Consider the following 17,463-nt stretch of genomic DNA (forward strand, 5'->3'; position numbering starts at 1 on the left):
AATCACTCTTCATGAGTCTCCTGCTTGTTTCATACAGCTGGATGAATAGTCTTTAGTAGTCATTTCAGCCTTTTTAGTTAATTCTTCTGTCTAGCACCAAGTTGTGAAAGGACATCCCATTCTCTGGCTTTACGAAGTGCAGCCGCGGTGTTTTAATCATCAGGAGTGTGTCATTTCCTCACCTTCCGATCTACAGGAACCACAGCTTTCAGCAGCTCAGAAGCAGAACTCCATGCAAAGCCCAAAAACTCTCATTGCACATATTAAAGAAATCTGGAAACAAGTGCTATGTTAAGTCAACTACTGGATTCTTCAAAATTCATAAATTGAAACCAAATACCAGAATCCTTAAGACTCAATTGCTTTTAAGTCACAATATTTACACACTATAGCAAAGTAAAAAAGACAAAAAGATCTGGTTGGAATACATTTATTTGATCTGTCTGTAAACAATGTGATAAAATCAATTTTATGGCATTTCTTGGTTTATGCATTTGACAGACATCTGAGGACATGTTAGATTGTATCCAATAAGAAAGAAAGGGTGCAGGGGAAAGAAAAAGAACTGAATAATATCAGCACACAAGAACTACTTTGTCTTTTTCTCCTTCAGTCTGTACACAGAACTTCACAAGGCCTGAACATTCTTAACCAAGTGCTAAGACGACTCCTTTCTCTGGACTAGACTTTAAACCAGCTCCACAATAGCAACAGATCTTGAGATTATGGCACAGGTTACACAGTAGTTTTTTTTTTGCCTTTTGTATTTTAAGTGTCAACAAGACAACCAAAAATGCTTATTCCAACCGATAACCATCTCCCATTCAATGAGTGTCATTCTACTTTTTCCTTCCATTTTTTAATAAGGGTCTTCATTTTGACATGACATTTAGTACCGAGCAAGGACAGACAGGGTGATACCACATCTTTAGTTCAAGACTTTAGAAGGCAATTTATTCCACAGTTTTTTGTTTCTTTTTTACACAGCATGGGTTTACAAATGCAGTAATTAATAATAAAAAAAGAACCAACAACTTGTTTTTCTGAAAAACTTTGACAAATGAGGAGACTGCCACTTGTTTTCTAATACAGAGCCATCCACAGCATACCAGTGGTCTTAACGAACTTTCTTTCTTGACAGTCAAAATAGTGGTGTCTAGCGTGTCTTCCTCCTCCACCACAATTTAGAGCAAATGTGTCAAAAACCCGAGCTGCGACTAAAACTTGGTCCTATGAAAAATGAAATTCAAACTGGACGCAATCCAGATGGTTATATGCTGGGGCAAACCTACTGTCCAGAACGGCAGCTTTAAAAAAAAAAAAAAAAAAAAAAAAAAAAAAGCAAGAAAAATAAAAATATATATATATTACAGGAGCTGGCAAACAATAGATAAGTGCCTGAGCTATTGTAATGATGGAATGTCCATGAGATCTAGGTCATCAGGGATGTGCTGAAGAGGGTTGTTCGAGAGGAAATTTCTACCTGCATCTCAGCGCAACACTTTGCCATTTACACCCAGAGGGGAACCGAAAATGCCAGACCAATAGCTCAACAGACTGCATCCCAGGAACAACTCCACACTCCCGCCCGACCCAAAAAAACGAATACAATGTAGTGTTCCAACAGAGGGTGAAGGGCTATAGATATTATCATTGTTTAGTGGTGATGGAGGATGATAAGCCTCATAAGGGTTGGAGTGTCACCTATAATGGAAAAAAAGTGTTGTATAAAGAGTGGAAGGCATGGTAAAGGTAGGTAATTCAGGGTCTAGAATAAGGGACTACTAAAGAAACAAAAACCGGGGTGTCAGGGCAACTGTTGTAAAGGCAGTTCAGTAGGTTCAGAAGATATGCATGCAGTTTTTCCTCCTCAGACAGACTTGAGCAGGAAGACCACATGAGCTTTTACTTCATTTCTTTACATATGAACTGCTCAAGTGCTCAAAAAAGGCATTAGTTTGACTGAACTACCAGGCGTGGGCATACCTTAAAAAAATGTCAGTTGAATTTCAGGGGTATTGCTGTTTATTTTGCGAAGTCTTGATACATTAAGTAATGTCCAGGTTACACATTTACTATTTTCTTCCTATATAAAGAACATGTGTTGTCAATGTCCTGTTAACATGCCTCTCGCCTCTTGGTGCAGCAGTAGTGTAGAGTGAGCTAGGGTACACAGTGTTAAATGTATGAACATGAAGGGGTAGTGTTGAACCAGGTGGGATGAAGGATAAGGAAAGGGGCTAAAATAAAAAGTAAAAAAAAAATGGTGGGGAAAAGAACAACTATGAACTACAAAACGCAACACGGTTGTGATAAGAATGAGTTGCTAAGGTGGATGGGAAGAGAACGCTTTAATATCCAGACTTCCGCAGGTAATCAGCCATGGTAAACGCTTTCTTGTTGAGTTGCCCTCCATGGATACCCTCCTTTCCCATGACTAAAACCATTGCTGGAGTACACAAGAAAACACAAGAACAAAAAAATAATGAACTTTTGAGGGCGGGATGGAGACAAAAATAATAACTAATTTCCCAACTGACAGGGGCGCATTTGTTGACATGAGAACAGTTACACCACATTGCCCTTCATTGTTAGTACTACCACCACAACTTAAGATGTGACTGCTTTTGAAAGGGAAATCTTAACAGCATTTATGTTTTGAAAATTTTTTTTTTCCGTCTTATTCAATTTTTTTTTCTTCGTTTTGTTTCTTTTCTTATCCACCTCTCCATTAACGTTGCTACTTCCAGACTAAACTAAAACCCTGAATCTCGTAAGTATTTTGCCATTGTATATGCCTTCTTATTCAGTCCACCTCCATGGACCCCTTCTTTTCCCATTACAAAGACCAAGACTGAAAGAAAAGAGATAGAAAAGGTAAGTTTAGGGGGAAATGCATCAGTTAGAAAAGTATTCAAGAATCCAGGAAAAAGAGTAAAGTTTTAAAAAGAAACAAGTGGCTCACCAAGCACAACATGCAAGCAGACACGACACACACACACACACACACACACACACACCGTGCATGCCTTTCTAGTTAATTACAGCAGGGAAAGTTAAGTTAAAGAAAATATCACCACTACTGTTTTTTTGCTGCACAGAATTACTGAATACAGCAAAGGTATGATTTCAAGGAGGACAAGGGAGAGGAGCATCAGTGAGCCCAAGAGAATTTTCGATAAATATTAATTTCTGAAAGTTCAGAATGGCTATTTTAGATTTAGGACTGTTAAAAGGTAAGTCATTATGCTGAAATGATTAACAAAATGTGTAAACTCACTAACAGTTCACAGAAGATAAATCAGCTAGTCACTAGCTCAGTGGATCTATTTAACAGGCTAACTTGGGGGGGAAAGTGATTCATTCGCATTGAAGCTAAAGCACTCCTCTTCCTTGTCTTCTGCAAGCTGCAAGCAATATGCAATACCTCTCCTCAATACATGTGAAAGTGCAAAAAGAAAGGTGGTGGCACAGTTAATGTAGGAAAACACCTAGGAGAATGGTGAATAAAACTGTTTACGTCAAGAGTGGAAAAGGTAAGAAAATTGGAAAGATGCTTATCTGAGGAACATAAATGTGGACATGCAGATCAGTGGGGGAGAGAGTTCCTCAGCATGGACCAAGGCAAAGGGACTACTTGTTCATCCACCCTCAAAAAAATACTCTCTTAACTCTGTCAGGAGGTAGCAGAAGAGTTGCTGATTTTGAGAGTAGATTTGACTGAGAATGGGGACCATAAAGGCAAACTGAAAAGTGGCTGAATTAATTTATTTTTGTAATGCTCCTATACACCATACACTTGTATGCATTTTTACTAAACAGCTGAAATTTAAAATTTAGCCCATCACATCCATACAATTAAAAGACAGTATAAAGCATTTCACTACTCTTAAAGTAGTGTTTATTCTGCTCCTAAAGATTTTCCTTGAGGGTTAAACTGAAGGGGCAAACTCACAACATCACAATTTATTAACCAAAACAGAAGTACTTAAAGCAGGACACACAAAAGTGACTTTACTGTGAACTGTTCGCATTTTAGGTTTTCCGTGCCCCTCTACAAACAGCTGAAGTCAGTACCTTCATATACACAACTACAAAATGACAATTCATGAAGCTCTGATGGAATATATTGAGGAAAGGTGAATAACTACATGTATACATGCACTCACCATCTATCTGTAAAACTACTACAAATGTGTAATATGCATCTGCATATTCAACTTAAACCTTACCAATAAAGCACACACAAAACTCATTCATATTTGAGAACATGAAAGAAATGCCATCTTACCTTTGCCAGCTTTGCCTACAGTAACATTATATGTTGGCTCTCCTCCTTGACTCTTTGTCCTGATGTCCATTGTCCAGTCTGCATCGATTAGCAGGCTGTCCCTGATGACGGAGCACTTCTTGTTTCCTAAGGTCATACCACTGGTGAAGAATCCCTCTCTGTCTTTGCCTACTAGGATGTCGATTTCTGTGGGCTAACCACAAATCAGAGTGGAAATACCCGTTACATGTAGCAAGATCAGAGCACAGAGTTCAGCAATGCCTAAAGGACACCAAAATGATGTAGGGAAGAGGAAAACTACAACACACATGCAAGAGTTGAGTAAAATAGGGTTCAGATATTAACAACATGTTGCAAGATATGTTTTGATGAGACTGAGTGGACGCATGAATGTTTTCTTACAAAGAAAGCAGTTTATTCTAATGTTCAGCTTCTGGGTACATAGACATGGTCTGAAGCTATGGTCTTGTTATTTAGTCAGAATCATGCCACTGCAATAAGCCTTCTCAATGTAGGCACTGAATTTCGTTTGTTCCTAGAGTTGCTATAAAACGCTGACAGTGGTCTGCACAAGATATCAACATATCATGTAAAAAAAATATCAAACATATCACAACATATCAAACAAGCAGAGACTATGCAAACTTCATATCAAATGAACTGTCACCTACTCCCATTGGGTGAAAAGTAATGAAGGGACTGCTAAATAATCAATGTATGAGAATCCTACGTTACAGATGTTTCAATAGGAAAGTACAAACGAACATGTATCTGAATCCGCGTGACAAACGTAAGCATACGTTAAGCACAATTCTATCTCAGACTTGTCAAAGAATAAACATCTTACGTCACCTCTGGGGTAGTGTGAAATTATGAAACGTGGTCATCGCTGGAAATATGCTTCCGATTAATGTCTGCTATGCATTCCTGGAAAGATGCTAATGTGTGCTAGGTTGGAGCACCAGACGACGAGACAAACGTTAGCTAAATTACGCAAATAGGTAATCTTAACGTTACTTGAATAACGAGGTTAGGCAACCTACGCCGAGCTGTTCGTATCTGGCTTTCGCTCAATAGGGCCATACAAAGAGCAACCTAGACAGTTTAACTAACCCATAACATAAAAGGAAGGCATGTAAGTCATCACTAAACGAATACTAGCCAGCTAGCTAACATACGTTTTTCAATATGGCTAGCCTGCTAACTATACATTAACGTTTGGGAACCTTTCAGTCTATACCAACTACTGGAAGTGATTTGTCTTTTTCACGTATTGCCCCAAGCAAGGAGTCAACACGTATGTTATGTATACAATATTGATAAGACGAGATGCCTACACTGAGGACTAAAAATATGGAAGCACAGAAACATAGCGCATGGCTAACATTAGAATGAATAAAACAGGGAGTGGAGGCGCCATCTTGGGAGAGGAGCGGGGGGCGTTAACGGGGCCCACGTTCTTCAAATCAGCTACGAACCTAACGCAGAGCAAGAAAACTTGTGAGACACGAGTACGCCCATAACCTGAAGTAGCAAGCTAGTGATTTTCGAATCTGGCCGACCGGCCCGATTTCTTTCCGTTTAACCACCCCTCCCTCCTAACTAGCCTGCAATGCATTCCCGGCAAATATTCGGTTGTTAGCACACTCGCTAACTATGTCTAAGCTACAAACCAGGGTTTATTAAAAAAAAAAAAGCACTGCCATTTAATGTGTACCATATTTCATTGACTGGTCTGCTTGTTAGTCCATGAAACTTGCTACCCCGTGATCCCCGAGACATTGTAATATGTTAATGTTAGCTAATTAACTTAAATTCCAAATGAATCGAATCAACATTGTCTGGCTAATAGTTTAGCAATGGGAAACTGAAGATTGACATGTGCATAAGTACTACAATACTGGATTTTTGGGGTGAACATTCATTTTAACAAATGTTACTTTACCATATCCGATTTTCATCCAGCCCCCCCCCCCCCCTTCCTTTATTCAGCGTCCAACGAAGGACCATGTGTTAGCTACTGTTAGCTGTATAGCAAGTTAGCTTTAGCTCCCGTTAACTAGCCCTGTGAAATTCTGTCTGGGGCTTTCCCGTTAGACAAGGCCTACCGGATTGGTATTTCCGAAGTCAATGAACTGACACAGTCATATTTATACCAGCTAGCAAAATGTTGAATATTTGCAATATTTCAATTGATTGGGAATATTCTTACCGTTATGTTGGCGAAAGTACCACCGGAATGTGATGCCCAGACGTATTTAGCGTCCGTGTACCCAACAATGGCGGCGTCCTGGCAGCTGCCATCGGCCATCAGGTTATCCACGTAGGATTGCCAGGACATGCTTGCGTATTAGTTCAAATGAAGAATTATTTCTTAAAAGGGAGACAAAAACTATCTGGCACGCTGTTGCTCCGAAAAGATTGTATAAATTGACAGCTGTTATGTCTCCAACGGCACCCAGGCTCCGCCGCGTCCCTGCTTTAATCTGAGTTTGGGCAGCAAAAGAAGCCACTGCAATCGGGCAGCGACTGGGTGTAGTCCCTATGAAATCACTCCGCGCAGTCGTTCTTAGGCTAAAATTCGTAGCGAATCACAGTCATGGGCGGAAGAATAAATGTTGAAAAATGATCCGCAGAAGATCTAGTTGTTTTAGTAGGAATACCTCTCAACATCCTATTGCTCTTTTATTGTGTGCCTTGCTTCTTTTTTCTTGCACTGTATTTTCCCCCGCACCTCAATTCGTTTTATTTAGATTTCAAACAAAGCATTTCAGGGCATGTTACTAGGGCATTGTACCATCGTAATGTCAACATCTATGTACAAACTGATGTATTGGCGAGTTTGGTGATCCTCGACTTGTTGCTCTCATCTTGTAGTGAAAGGGGAACACTTTCTTAAACAACTTATTTCTTCACGTCGAGCTTTTCCCGTGTTTCTCCACTACACTGTCGGAACCGTAAAAACATTAATTCGGTATTTGTTTTACCTGGGCCTAATACAAATGCCCATTATTATCTCTTAAAGAGCTGAATTATTAATGGAAATAAGGCTATATTGGCTATTTTAATGTATACAGTTTACGGAGAGTTAAAGGTTGATGAATGGGTAAGGTTAATTTAGGTTCTTCAGAGTGAAGTCTGCAGAGGAGAGAAGCCTAAATCATGTTCTAGAGCCGAGTCATAACTTTCTCTGTTACTTTCCATAACTTGTCATTTTCAGTAGGCCTAGTTAGCCTACTTGAAGGCATTATATGGTAAATCTGTATGATTGATCACAGCGGTTGCATCTCTCAATTCTGTCAATACATGTGCCCAAGTAGGCTTAAATCAACAAGAGGGAGGCAGATTACACAAATGCTGAGTCTATGCAGCCCCCACCCCCCTTCTCCCACCCCTCCCAACGTAATACTGGATCTGTGAAATCTGGAGCTAATTTAGTAATCCGGGCAATCTGGAAGGGCCTGTGTCATTTGTTTGTACAAGTAGAAAGGGTGGATATTTAGTTTGAAATCCAACTAATATGATCCAAAAGGACTTCAGTCATCTACGAGACTGTTAGCCTGGCGTTTGTTCTCAATAGGAGATAATGCATTAAACCATTTCCATGCTGTTGAACAGGTAAAATCACAGGTTTGGAAACATAGTCACACACTCATACATATTATCCTTCAAATAAAAAAAAATAAAAATGCACACAAATCACACAAATTAATATTGGAAATGGAAACCCACCAATCTATGTGAAACACTGTAGAAATATTGTAGAAAGTGAGAGGAATTAAGTGATCCATTGAGATGACGTCATCTTTTAGTATTTACTATAGATCATTGAAGAAAATGTTATACACTGACATTGTTTTTAATTCCACACTTTGCTCAGGAAAAGTATACAATGCTACCGAGTCATGTAACATGTTAGCGATGTTATTCATTCCCATAAAGTTGATGAGACAGAAACATTAATCCTATTGTAATCAAATATTAAATCTGATTAGTTATTGTATTAATCCCCATGCAACTGTCGACTATATTTTTCCCATTCCAATTGACGTGTTTGCGGTCATACAGAATATGAAAAGTTTCCTCAAGTAGGCATCATGTGCTTGATTGAAGGAGATCACAAGAATGTCAGTTCTCACACAGCCTGAGACATGTAGTTGAGGCCAAGGGAGATGAATGAATAACGGACATCCAGGAAGCAGATTTGTCCCCTGGTTCCTCCGATGGGCAACCCCACACAACAGCTGCACCCATCTTCCCGCCTTCACAGGAACACACTGAATCAGCCATTCATCTGCTGTGTGTGTCCTCCTCAGAGATCACACAACTGGTGTTTTCTCTTGCTGTATGTAAGTGAGTGATTGTATAGGCAGTGGGGTTGTGTGTTTGTGGATTCGAGGATGGGACTTGGTTGGTGACTGGATATGGTTCCTGCCTCTGTGTGTCTGCACATGTGTGGAAGGTGTTGAAAATAGGCAAGGTGTGGGTTAACACCACTGCAATACTTTGACTTTTCTCAGATTTACTGTCAGTTGGAATGATGACAAATCCCCCTTAACCTCTGGAGGAAGAAGGATCTTTTAATGTCTCGTGTAGCATAGTGTTTCCCTGTTTAAGACTCAATGGCAGCAATTCATGTGAGAAGACACTGGAGCCCCACCCGCCACTGACGTATGAGGACTTGCCAGGGCCATAAAACTTACAGCATGTCATGTCCTCTGACATGAATCCAGATTCTTCTAGAATGTTGATCATCGTAGAAGAAGGTGACACACTTATGACTGGTTTTAAAACATTATCATGGTCCCCTGAGTCAGTTTCCTGCGGAAGTGTGAAACATAATGTTTTATTTGTTACTTAGACTTTAGTGTGATGCTATTCTGGACATGATTTGAATGTAAGCATTGTTCAAACAGACAGCACATGCACCCAAGGTTTGACATGGTGCTTTGCAAGGCAAAACATTTAAGCCACGAAAAGCTGGTGAAAAAACAAGTCATGGGTGAGATACATCATGTCAAAGCTCTGCCAGGTGCTGTGTGGAGGCTGAGAGTAGTTTTTGCCCGATGTGGGGATTATGTCGTTCTGGCAGTGTACTTCAACAAAGAGTAGACACAGATACAAATGAGCCAAGAACCCCTGGGTCAAGGATGGGTATCCAAATCACCCTTATCTTTGATTTGTGTAATATGGCCTGGAGGCTGTCATTAAATGGGATTTATAGTCTGTTGTTTTAGTGGGACAGTACTTTTATTATATTAATTTTAGAGCCTTTCAAAAACAACATGTGACACTGACAAATGTGAGCACAAATTATGCATTTTGGTATTTCCTCCTGAACCTCCTTCGGTGTCAAGACCATCTGTATTTTAGAACGTATATAGAATACAACATAACAGGATGATTTTATTGACACCGAGGCAAAAAATCTAAACGAGCTGTGTGGTATCCTAAAGTATCCTGATGATCGCGTCAAGCATAAATCCCAACGTGCCAGTGAGCCACCTTGTGGCAAGTGGTTATAACTTCATCATTGATAGACAAATGATGGCAATCACTTCAGAATGAACATTAGATGGCGCACGTCGCCTCTCTGCAGAGCATATTCTCCAGGGAACTCTGAGATTCATTTTTAGCCCTCAACATATGACTTGCATTCGGTCAACAATTGTATTTTATTGTTCACTGACAAACGAATGTATCTTCATTGTATAAGTCATATAAGCCTCTATTTCGAAAAAAATAAACACAGCTTCACACGCATCTTGCCGGAAAACCGCTCAACTTTTCTCAAAGTAATTTTTCTAACCAGCAGAACAAATTAGAAACATGACCGTATGAAGCAAGACACAATCTAGAATTCACTCTGAAATGAATTACCGGTAGTTGTTCTCTGTGTTCTTCATCTCATATCCTCTGTAGCTAAGGTTACCAAGAATTTTCGAGATAAGTTTTTAAGACAATTAATGTAGCAATACAGAGCCTCTGTTTAGATGCACATATGTCCTCTTCACTGACTTATTCTTCTTGAAAAACAAGAATAATATTTTCTTGCTCTTAAAAAACGTAATATATGTGGAACTATAGATTAATACACAAATGCCTTTGTATATAGAGATGATGGAACCACATACAGAGACAAATTTAATTAAATTAAAACAAAGAATGCTTTTTTCAGTAGACAGGGAGGGAATAATGTTCAATTGTGCCTAAAAAAAAACTTTTTTAAATAAAATGTCCTTCGTACCATTGATTACATGAAATAAGAAATACTGTAATGGATTGGCATAACACATTGTATTTTACATTTTAAATAGTATATTATTATTTGGGAATTATTGGTATTTTTTATTTATATTTGTATATTTTGATACATGTCCTGCTGGCTGCCCTTGTTCTCACCTAATTCTGTTTGGCCCTAAAAGCTGATTAAAGGCTGATTTATGCTGGGGACGTAAGCGTAAGCGCAAGCGCAAGCGCAAGCGCAAGAGGCCGCGCAAGCCCCTTGCGCGACCCTTGCGCGACTTTTCACGTCTTGCGTGCGTCGGCCCCTTTTTCTAGACCTGCGTCCGTTTTTACGTAAGGTCTTACGCGAGCCTCGCAGCCTGCATTCTATCAACGAATGTTACGAGATGAGGTTACTTAAGGCTGATTTATGCTTCCTTACGTAAGCGTAAGCGCAAGCGCAAGAGGCCGCGCAAGCCCCTTGCGCGACCCTTGCGCGACTTCTTACGTCTTGCGTGCGTCGGCCCCTTTTTCTAGACTTGCGTCATTTTTTACGTAAGCCCTTACGCGAGCCTCGCAGCCTGCATTCTATCAACGAATGATACGAGATGAGGTTACTAAAATATTCTGCATGTCTACTCAGTTTTACAGTGCTTCCCAAGTAAAGGTTTGAAAATAACTTCAAGCTTCAGACTTTCTGTTAGGGAACCTGTTATCTATCTGCAGAGCAAATGTCAGGCTCATACAAAAACATTAACGTGAATTACTTGATGCTAATACCTAGCGCGGTGTCTATAGGATTTTCCATATACGTTAGCATTAAGCTAACGTATTTTCTACCACAGTTAAACATGCAATACTATGTGATTGTTTTTAGAAAACGAATGTTACGTGATGAGATTACTCAAATGTAGTCTGCATGTCTGCTCAGTTTAACAGTGCTACCCAAGCAAAGGTTTGAAAAGAACTTCAAGCTTCAGACTTTCTGTTAGGGACACAGCTTTCTATCTGCCAGGCAAATGGCAGGCTCATGACAACACGCGCAACCTTTGGGAGCATGAACTGCACCGAGTAAATTTTGCGCAACCGTTAACCCCCAACGCTGTAGCATGCAGCCGCCTTTAAAGGAAAAGACCGAAATGAGTGACTGTCACGCTCAATGCGTGACACTTGAGAGCCCTGAGTTCATGCTCCCAAAAGTTGCGCGTGTTGTCAAGAGCCTGCCATTTGCTTGGCAGATAGAAAGCTGTTTCCCTAACAGAAAGTCTGAAGCTTGAAGTTCTTTTCAAACCTTTGCTTGGGTAGCACTGTTAAACTGAGCAGACATGCAGACTACATTTGAGTAATCTCATCACGTAACATTCGTTTTCTAAAAACAATCACATAGTATTGCATGTTTAACTGTGGTAGAAAATACGTTAGCTTAATGCTAACGTATATGGAAAATCCTATAGACACCGCGCTAGGTATTAGCATCAAGTAATTCATGTTAATGTTTTTGTATGAGCCTGACATTTGCTCTGCAGATAGATAACAGGTTCCCTAACAGAAAGTCTGAAGCTTGAAGTTCTTTTCAAACCTTTACTTGGGAAGCACTGTAAAACTGAGTAGACATGCAGAATATTTTAGTAACCTCATCTCGTATCATTCGTTGATAGAATGCAGGCTGCGAGGCTCGCGTAAGGGCTTACGTAAAAAATGACGCAAGTCTAGAAAAAGGGGCCGACGCACGCAAGACGTAAGAAGTCGCGCAAGGGTCGCGCAAGGGGCTTGCGCGGCCTCTTGCGCTTGCGCTTACGCTTACGTAAGGAAGCATGAATCAGCCTTAAGGCGGCTGCATGCTACAGCGTTGGGGGTTACCGGTTGCGCAAAATTTACTCGGTGCAGTTCATGCTCCCAAAGGTTCCGCGTGTTGTCATGAGCAACCTTTGGAAGCATGAACTGCACTGAGTAAATTTTGCGCAACCATTAACCCCAACGCTGAACCAAGCAGCCGCCTTAAAACACTACGGCCCTACACAGCTCGCAAAGGCTGTGATTGGCCGGCTACCACAGCCTTTCACACAGAGTCTCACGTTTCCGGGTTAATAGCATACAGTCTTTTTTAGACCCAGGCGTTTTTTTAAATCATGAATACCCTGCAGACCGTCTCACAAGCATTTTCTTATGGATTAGGAACAAACATAGAAGAGGTCCGAAGACATGAACTCCTTTACAAATCCTCTTTAAACACTTATAAGGATGCTCAAATTACCGCGAATATCCCATTCTCACCCGCGATTGTTTGGAGAGAATGTGGTCATTCACGAACAAATAGGTACTTTCATATTCATTTTCCGCCAATTGTGAGTCATGGTGATATCTTTCATTGAGTTCATATTGACGTGAATCCATCAATTGCACCAGCGAGTTTGATAGAATGAGCCCAGTCTGCTCATACAAAAGTTAACAGTAACCTGCCGTTACCTTGTGGCCAGCACCATTGTAGTTACAAGCATTGACAACATGATCAGATTCTCTCGCCGTTTAGCACCTCATCTCTGAATAATGTAACTCATAAACACATCGTTTTAAAGCCTGTCGCAGTCATTAAAAGATGTCATTAAACGAACTTTTGCGTCATGTGCTGTCTTTTTCGCCACTGGTACTGAATTGCCAACATTTGTATTTTGTGTAACACATGTATTCATAACATCAAGCCTTTCGCCAACTACACTTTCATGCTCCGGTAAGTTTTTTTCCTTTGTCCTGCTGCAATAAATAGGCTTACTTAACTCAAAAAAAATCTACAGTTCTGGCGTCAATTTGCTTTGCAACACGCAACACGGCTCACAAGCCTTGCAACACGGCTCTGCGTCTAAAACGAACCTTAAATCAAAACTTGTCTAAAACAAGTTCCTTGTGTAAATTACGTGCTTACGCGTTACGTCTAAAACAGAGCATAATTCGGCCTTTAAAGACCGAAATGAGTGACTGTCACGCTCAATGCGTGACACTTGAGAGCCCTGAGTTCATGCTCCCAAAAGTTGCGCGTGTTGTCAAGAGCCTGCCATTTGCTTGGCAGATAGAAAGCTGTTTCCCTAACAGAAAGTCTGAAGCTTGAAGTTCTTTTCAAACCTTTGCTTGGGTAGCACTGTTAAACTGAGCAGACGTGCAGACTACATTTTAGTAATCTCTTCATGTAACATTCGTTTTCTAAAAACAATCACATAGTATTGCATGTTTTACTGTGGTAGAAAATACGTTAGCTTAATGCTAACGTATATGGGGAATCCTATAGAGACCGCGCTAGGTATTAGCATCAATTAATTCACGTTAATGTTTTTGTATGAGCCTGACATTTGCTCTGCAGATAGATAACAGGTTCCCTAACAGAAAGTCTGAAACTTGAAGTTCTTTACTTGGGAAGCACTGTACAACTGAGTAGACATGCATAATATTTTAGTAACCTCATCTCGTAACATTCGTTGATAGAATGCAGGCTGCAAGGCTCGCTTAAGACCTTACGTAAAAATTGACGCTAGTCTAGAAAAAGGGGCCGACGCACGCAAGACGTGAAAAGTCACGCAAGGGTCACGCAAGGGTCACGCAAGGGGCTTGCGCGGCCTCTTGCGCTTGCGCTTACGCTTACGTCCCCGAGCATAAATCAGCCTTAAAGGCCCTTGCATGCTTCTAAAGGGAGCATGAATTGCTAGGTGCTTACGCGTTGCGTTGGAGGTGTTGCCAAGCAATTCTCACCCAGAACAATAGGCTTGCGTAAAATGGCGCAAGTCTAGAAAAAGGGGCCGACGCACGCAAGACGTGAAAAGTCGCGCAAGGGGCACGCAAGGGGCTTGCGCGGCCTCTTGCGCTTACGCTTACGTAACCGAGCATAAATCAGCCTTAAAGGCCCTTGCATGCTTCTAAAGGGAGCATGAATTGCTAGGTGCTTACGCGTTGCGTTGGAGGTGTTGCCAAGCAATTCACACCCAGAACAATAGGCTTGCGTAAAATGGCGCAAGTCTAGAAAAAGGGGACGACGCACGCAAGACGTGAAAAGTCGCGCAAGGGGCACGCAAGGGGCTTGCGCGGCCTCTTGCGCTTACGCTTACGTAACCGAGCATAAATCAGCCTTAAGTCACGCACTCCCGCCACACGTCGTATTTCTCACGCTGAAAAAAACAAACCTCTAGGCTGTTTAATGTGCCGCCCGCGCTTCCATGAAGGAATCAAGCACGTCTCCCTGAATCCCCTCGAGTTCTGCCGTGAGGTGCACAATAGCCAATCAGAAAAAATATGTATCTTTTGTATCTGGGTAAGATTTAATCCAGCAACCAATGGAAATAAAGCATCCTGGAGTGTTTGTAGCCAACACAGTTTTAGGCTACAGCCTGCCTTTTTACTATAGCTTTGACTCCGAACTTCGTTTATAGGCTAAAATAAATTCGAGTAGGCCTATTCAAAATATATATATAGCCAATAATTCGAACGAATATTAGGCAGCCCTTAATATTCAATTATGTTATTGGCATTATTTTTTGTAAATGTGTTTGCTTGAACAGTCTATTCAGATTCCGGGGTTTCTTAACACCTGGTGGAGTTGTGAAACGCGAGCTCATTAGTCATACTAGCATGTATAAATATCCTGGCATGGCATGGATGCATTAATCATTGCATCTGTCTTTCAAAGATGTCAGGTAAAAAACAAATGAGCATAACACATTAGCGGAGGAGATGGTGGAAGAGGAAGAGACAGTGCAGGTGGAGGAGAAAGAGAGTGCAGGTGGTGGAGGAGGAGATGGTGGATGAGATTGTCGAAGAAACAGTGAAGGAGATGGCTAGAACAAATGGGAGAAAATTCCAGGAGCAGCCATTCACCTCTTTTGATAGTGAATGTACCTCTAAATGGCCATTTATTACTATAGGAAGCACCAGCTCATAATACTGGTGCTCTATCTGCCGCCAAGAGAACTCCTGTGCCCATCAAGGTGTGTGGGATGTCATAATTCTCTCTCTCTCTCTCTCTCTCTCTCTCTCTCTCTCTCTCTCTCTCTCTCTCTCTCCAATCGAAAACATACTTTGTAATTGGTCGAATTGTCAGTGCCATGTGTCAAATCTTTTCTGCAAGTCTGAGCAAGTATTATTAACAACAACAAAACACTAATAAAAATATGGGGGGGGGGGGGGGGGGGGGGGGGGGTCTGGCCTGGTCTGTGGGCATACAGCAGGGGTGGCGCGGGAGGAATACGGCGGGCCGGGGCGTGGTCGGGGGGATATGTCACTCTTGCCGGTCTTCAAAACTTGAGAGCCCTGTGAACTGCACTGAGTAAATTTTGCGCAACAATTAACCCAAACGCTGAACCAAGCAGCCGCCTGAATTTACCTACAGAATCCCTGGGTCATGTTCAAACAGAGTGCCTCTAATCAAATTACATTGTTTTTACAGCATTCTACCTGAAGCTAAAAGATGTATATGGACTTAGTGAACGTGCATGAACGTGAGATGAAGAATGCTGACTAGTGTGGCAGCTGACAAAGGTCAGCTTCCATTGCACATACTATTTCATGTACAGACATGTTTTATTGCCATATCCACCCTGTTCACAGATAGTTTAAAAATACACTGGTCTTAATTTCATTGAGGAGTAACACCTGAACTAAATCTAATTGAATAACTTGGCAAAATCATTTTGGTAATCTAATATCATGATCAAGATCCTTAATGCAAACATGGGTATCAGCACAATGCTCCCACACGCCACACGATAGCCTTAGTTGCCTTAGCCTTAGTTGGTATATTATTGGTTTTATACAAGGCCATAATTTATATAGATCCGACTGTTCCGCATATCTTTTCAAATCACTATTTTAAATGGAGAATGGTACAGATAATTTATTGATACATTTACACAGCCATAATACTAAAACATGAACATTCTGTGGTCATGTTTTCTTTAGTAAGAGAAAGCTAGCCTTTTATGGCACCCTGGATGACCCCATCATCTATATGAAATAATATACTAACCTATGCCACGTTGAAATGGTTGGTCTGGAGTCTCACACTGCACTCATGCCTCAACCACATGACCTTTCACTCCATGTTAACCAAACATGAACCTAATCCTGCTTAAATCACTGAGATCGCTTGGCCAAATATCCTGACACTGATAGCCCAACACAAGCAATTCAGGCCGCTGAACACAGCTTACTGGAATCCTTTCCCTGCAGTGACCAAAGGCCCCAGACTATTGTTCACAAAGCTATGGTGTGAAATGAGCAGAAGCCAGAAGATGATTGCTCAGCTCAGCTCAGAGTAAAATCCCCCCCCCCCCCCCTCCACACACACACACACACACACACACACACACACACACACACACAGAAACATGGAGAGAGGAAGAGAGAATAAAAAAACAAAGCGAGAAGGTTCTATCTTAAAGAAAGATGTATTTCTTTCGGTAATTATGAACTCCTCTTTTCCATACTTTTGAAAATAGAAGCTCATACTTACTGCAAATGATTTCAATGAATATTGCATGAGGCTTTTGTTTCAATTTAAAGAAAATGGTTTCACCAAAAACCACAGTATTTACATGTGTCACTAGTGTATTGAACAATTGCAAGTCTCAATTTAGCCTCATTCTGAGAAAGATTCTATTTTCTTTACACTTGAAGGTTTTTACAGGCAGAGGCAGTAAAGACCATGCCACAGTATTGTTTGCACTCTTAAATTTAGCATGACATTTTGCCAGGTTGACCCTGCTTGGCCCTACGGGAGTCTTGGGGTAATAGCATCACTTTATATTCAGCAGACTCAGGTCTGGTTGGAAAATAGTATTTAGAAAACTTCCTAGTCCAGTGCATTTTGGGAAGGGAGAGGTCTGAATTGTACCAGTGCATATTGTCACTAGCTGTAACCATTCCGATAAAAATATATAGACAGTGTGTTTACTTAGATATAACAAACA

At 40.9% G+C, this 17,463-nt stretch overlaps 1 protein-coding gene across 3 annotated transcripts; it reads right to left on the bottom strand.

Moving 5' to 3' along the window:
• Window positions 1–414: 414 nt before the first annotated feature.
• Window positions 415–6,819, bottom strand: LOC308360787 (profilin-2-like). Of its 3 annotated transcripts, XM_080832917.1 has the most exons (4): window positions 6,504–6,819; window positions 4,292–4,484; window positions 2,799–2,854; window positions 415–2,449 (listed from the first exon to the last, which is right to left on the bottom strand). In XM_080832917.1, the coding sequence occupies exons 1-4, from the start codon at window positions 6,630–6,632 to the stop codon at window positions 2,438–2,440; spliced, it is 390 nt and encodes a 129-aa protein (XP_080689043.1). In that variant the 5' UTR covers window positions 6,633–6,819; the 3' UTR covers window positions 415–2,437. The 3 variants fall into 3 exon arrangements, with proteins under 3 accessions (XP_080689043.1, XP_080689042.1, XP_080689041.1); XM_080832916.1 differs by lacking the exon at window positions 2,799–2,854; XM_080832915.1 differs by having other exon boundaries at window positions 415–2,854.
• Between the last annotated feature and the right edge of the window lie 10,644 nt (window positions 6,820–17,463).

The sequence above is a fragment of the Sprattus sprattus genome, assembly GCF_963457725.1.
Source record: "Sprattus sprattus genome assembly, chromosome: 2".
NCBI lineage: Eukaryota > Metazoa > Chordata > Actinopteri > Clupeiformes > Clupeidae > Sprattus > Sprattus sprattus.

Excerpts from the sequence above, each read along its gene's own strand:
- LOC308360787 (XM_080832916.1), bottom strand. The coding sequence starts at position 6,632 with ATGTCCTGGCAATCCTACGTGGATAACCTGATGGCCGATGGCAGCTGC. Across the intron at positions 4,485-6,503 it reads GTACTTTCGCCAACATAACG|CCCACAGAAATCGACATCCT; the intron begins GTAAGAATATTC and ends ATTTGTGGTTAG. Across the intron at positions 2,450-4,291 it reads TGTAGGCAAAGCTGGCAAAG|CAATGGTTTTAGTCATGGGA; the intron begins GTAAGATGGCAT and ends TGTGTACTCCAG.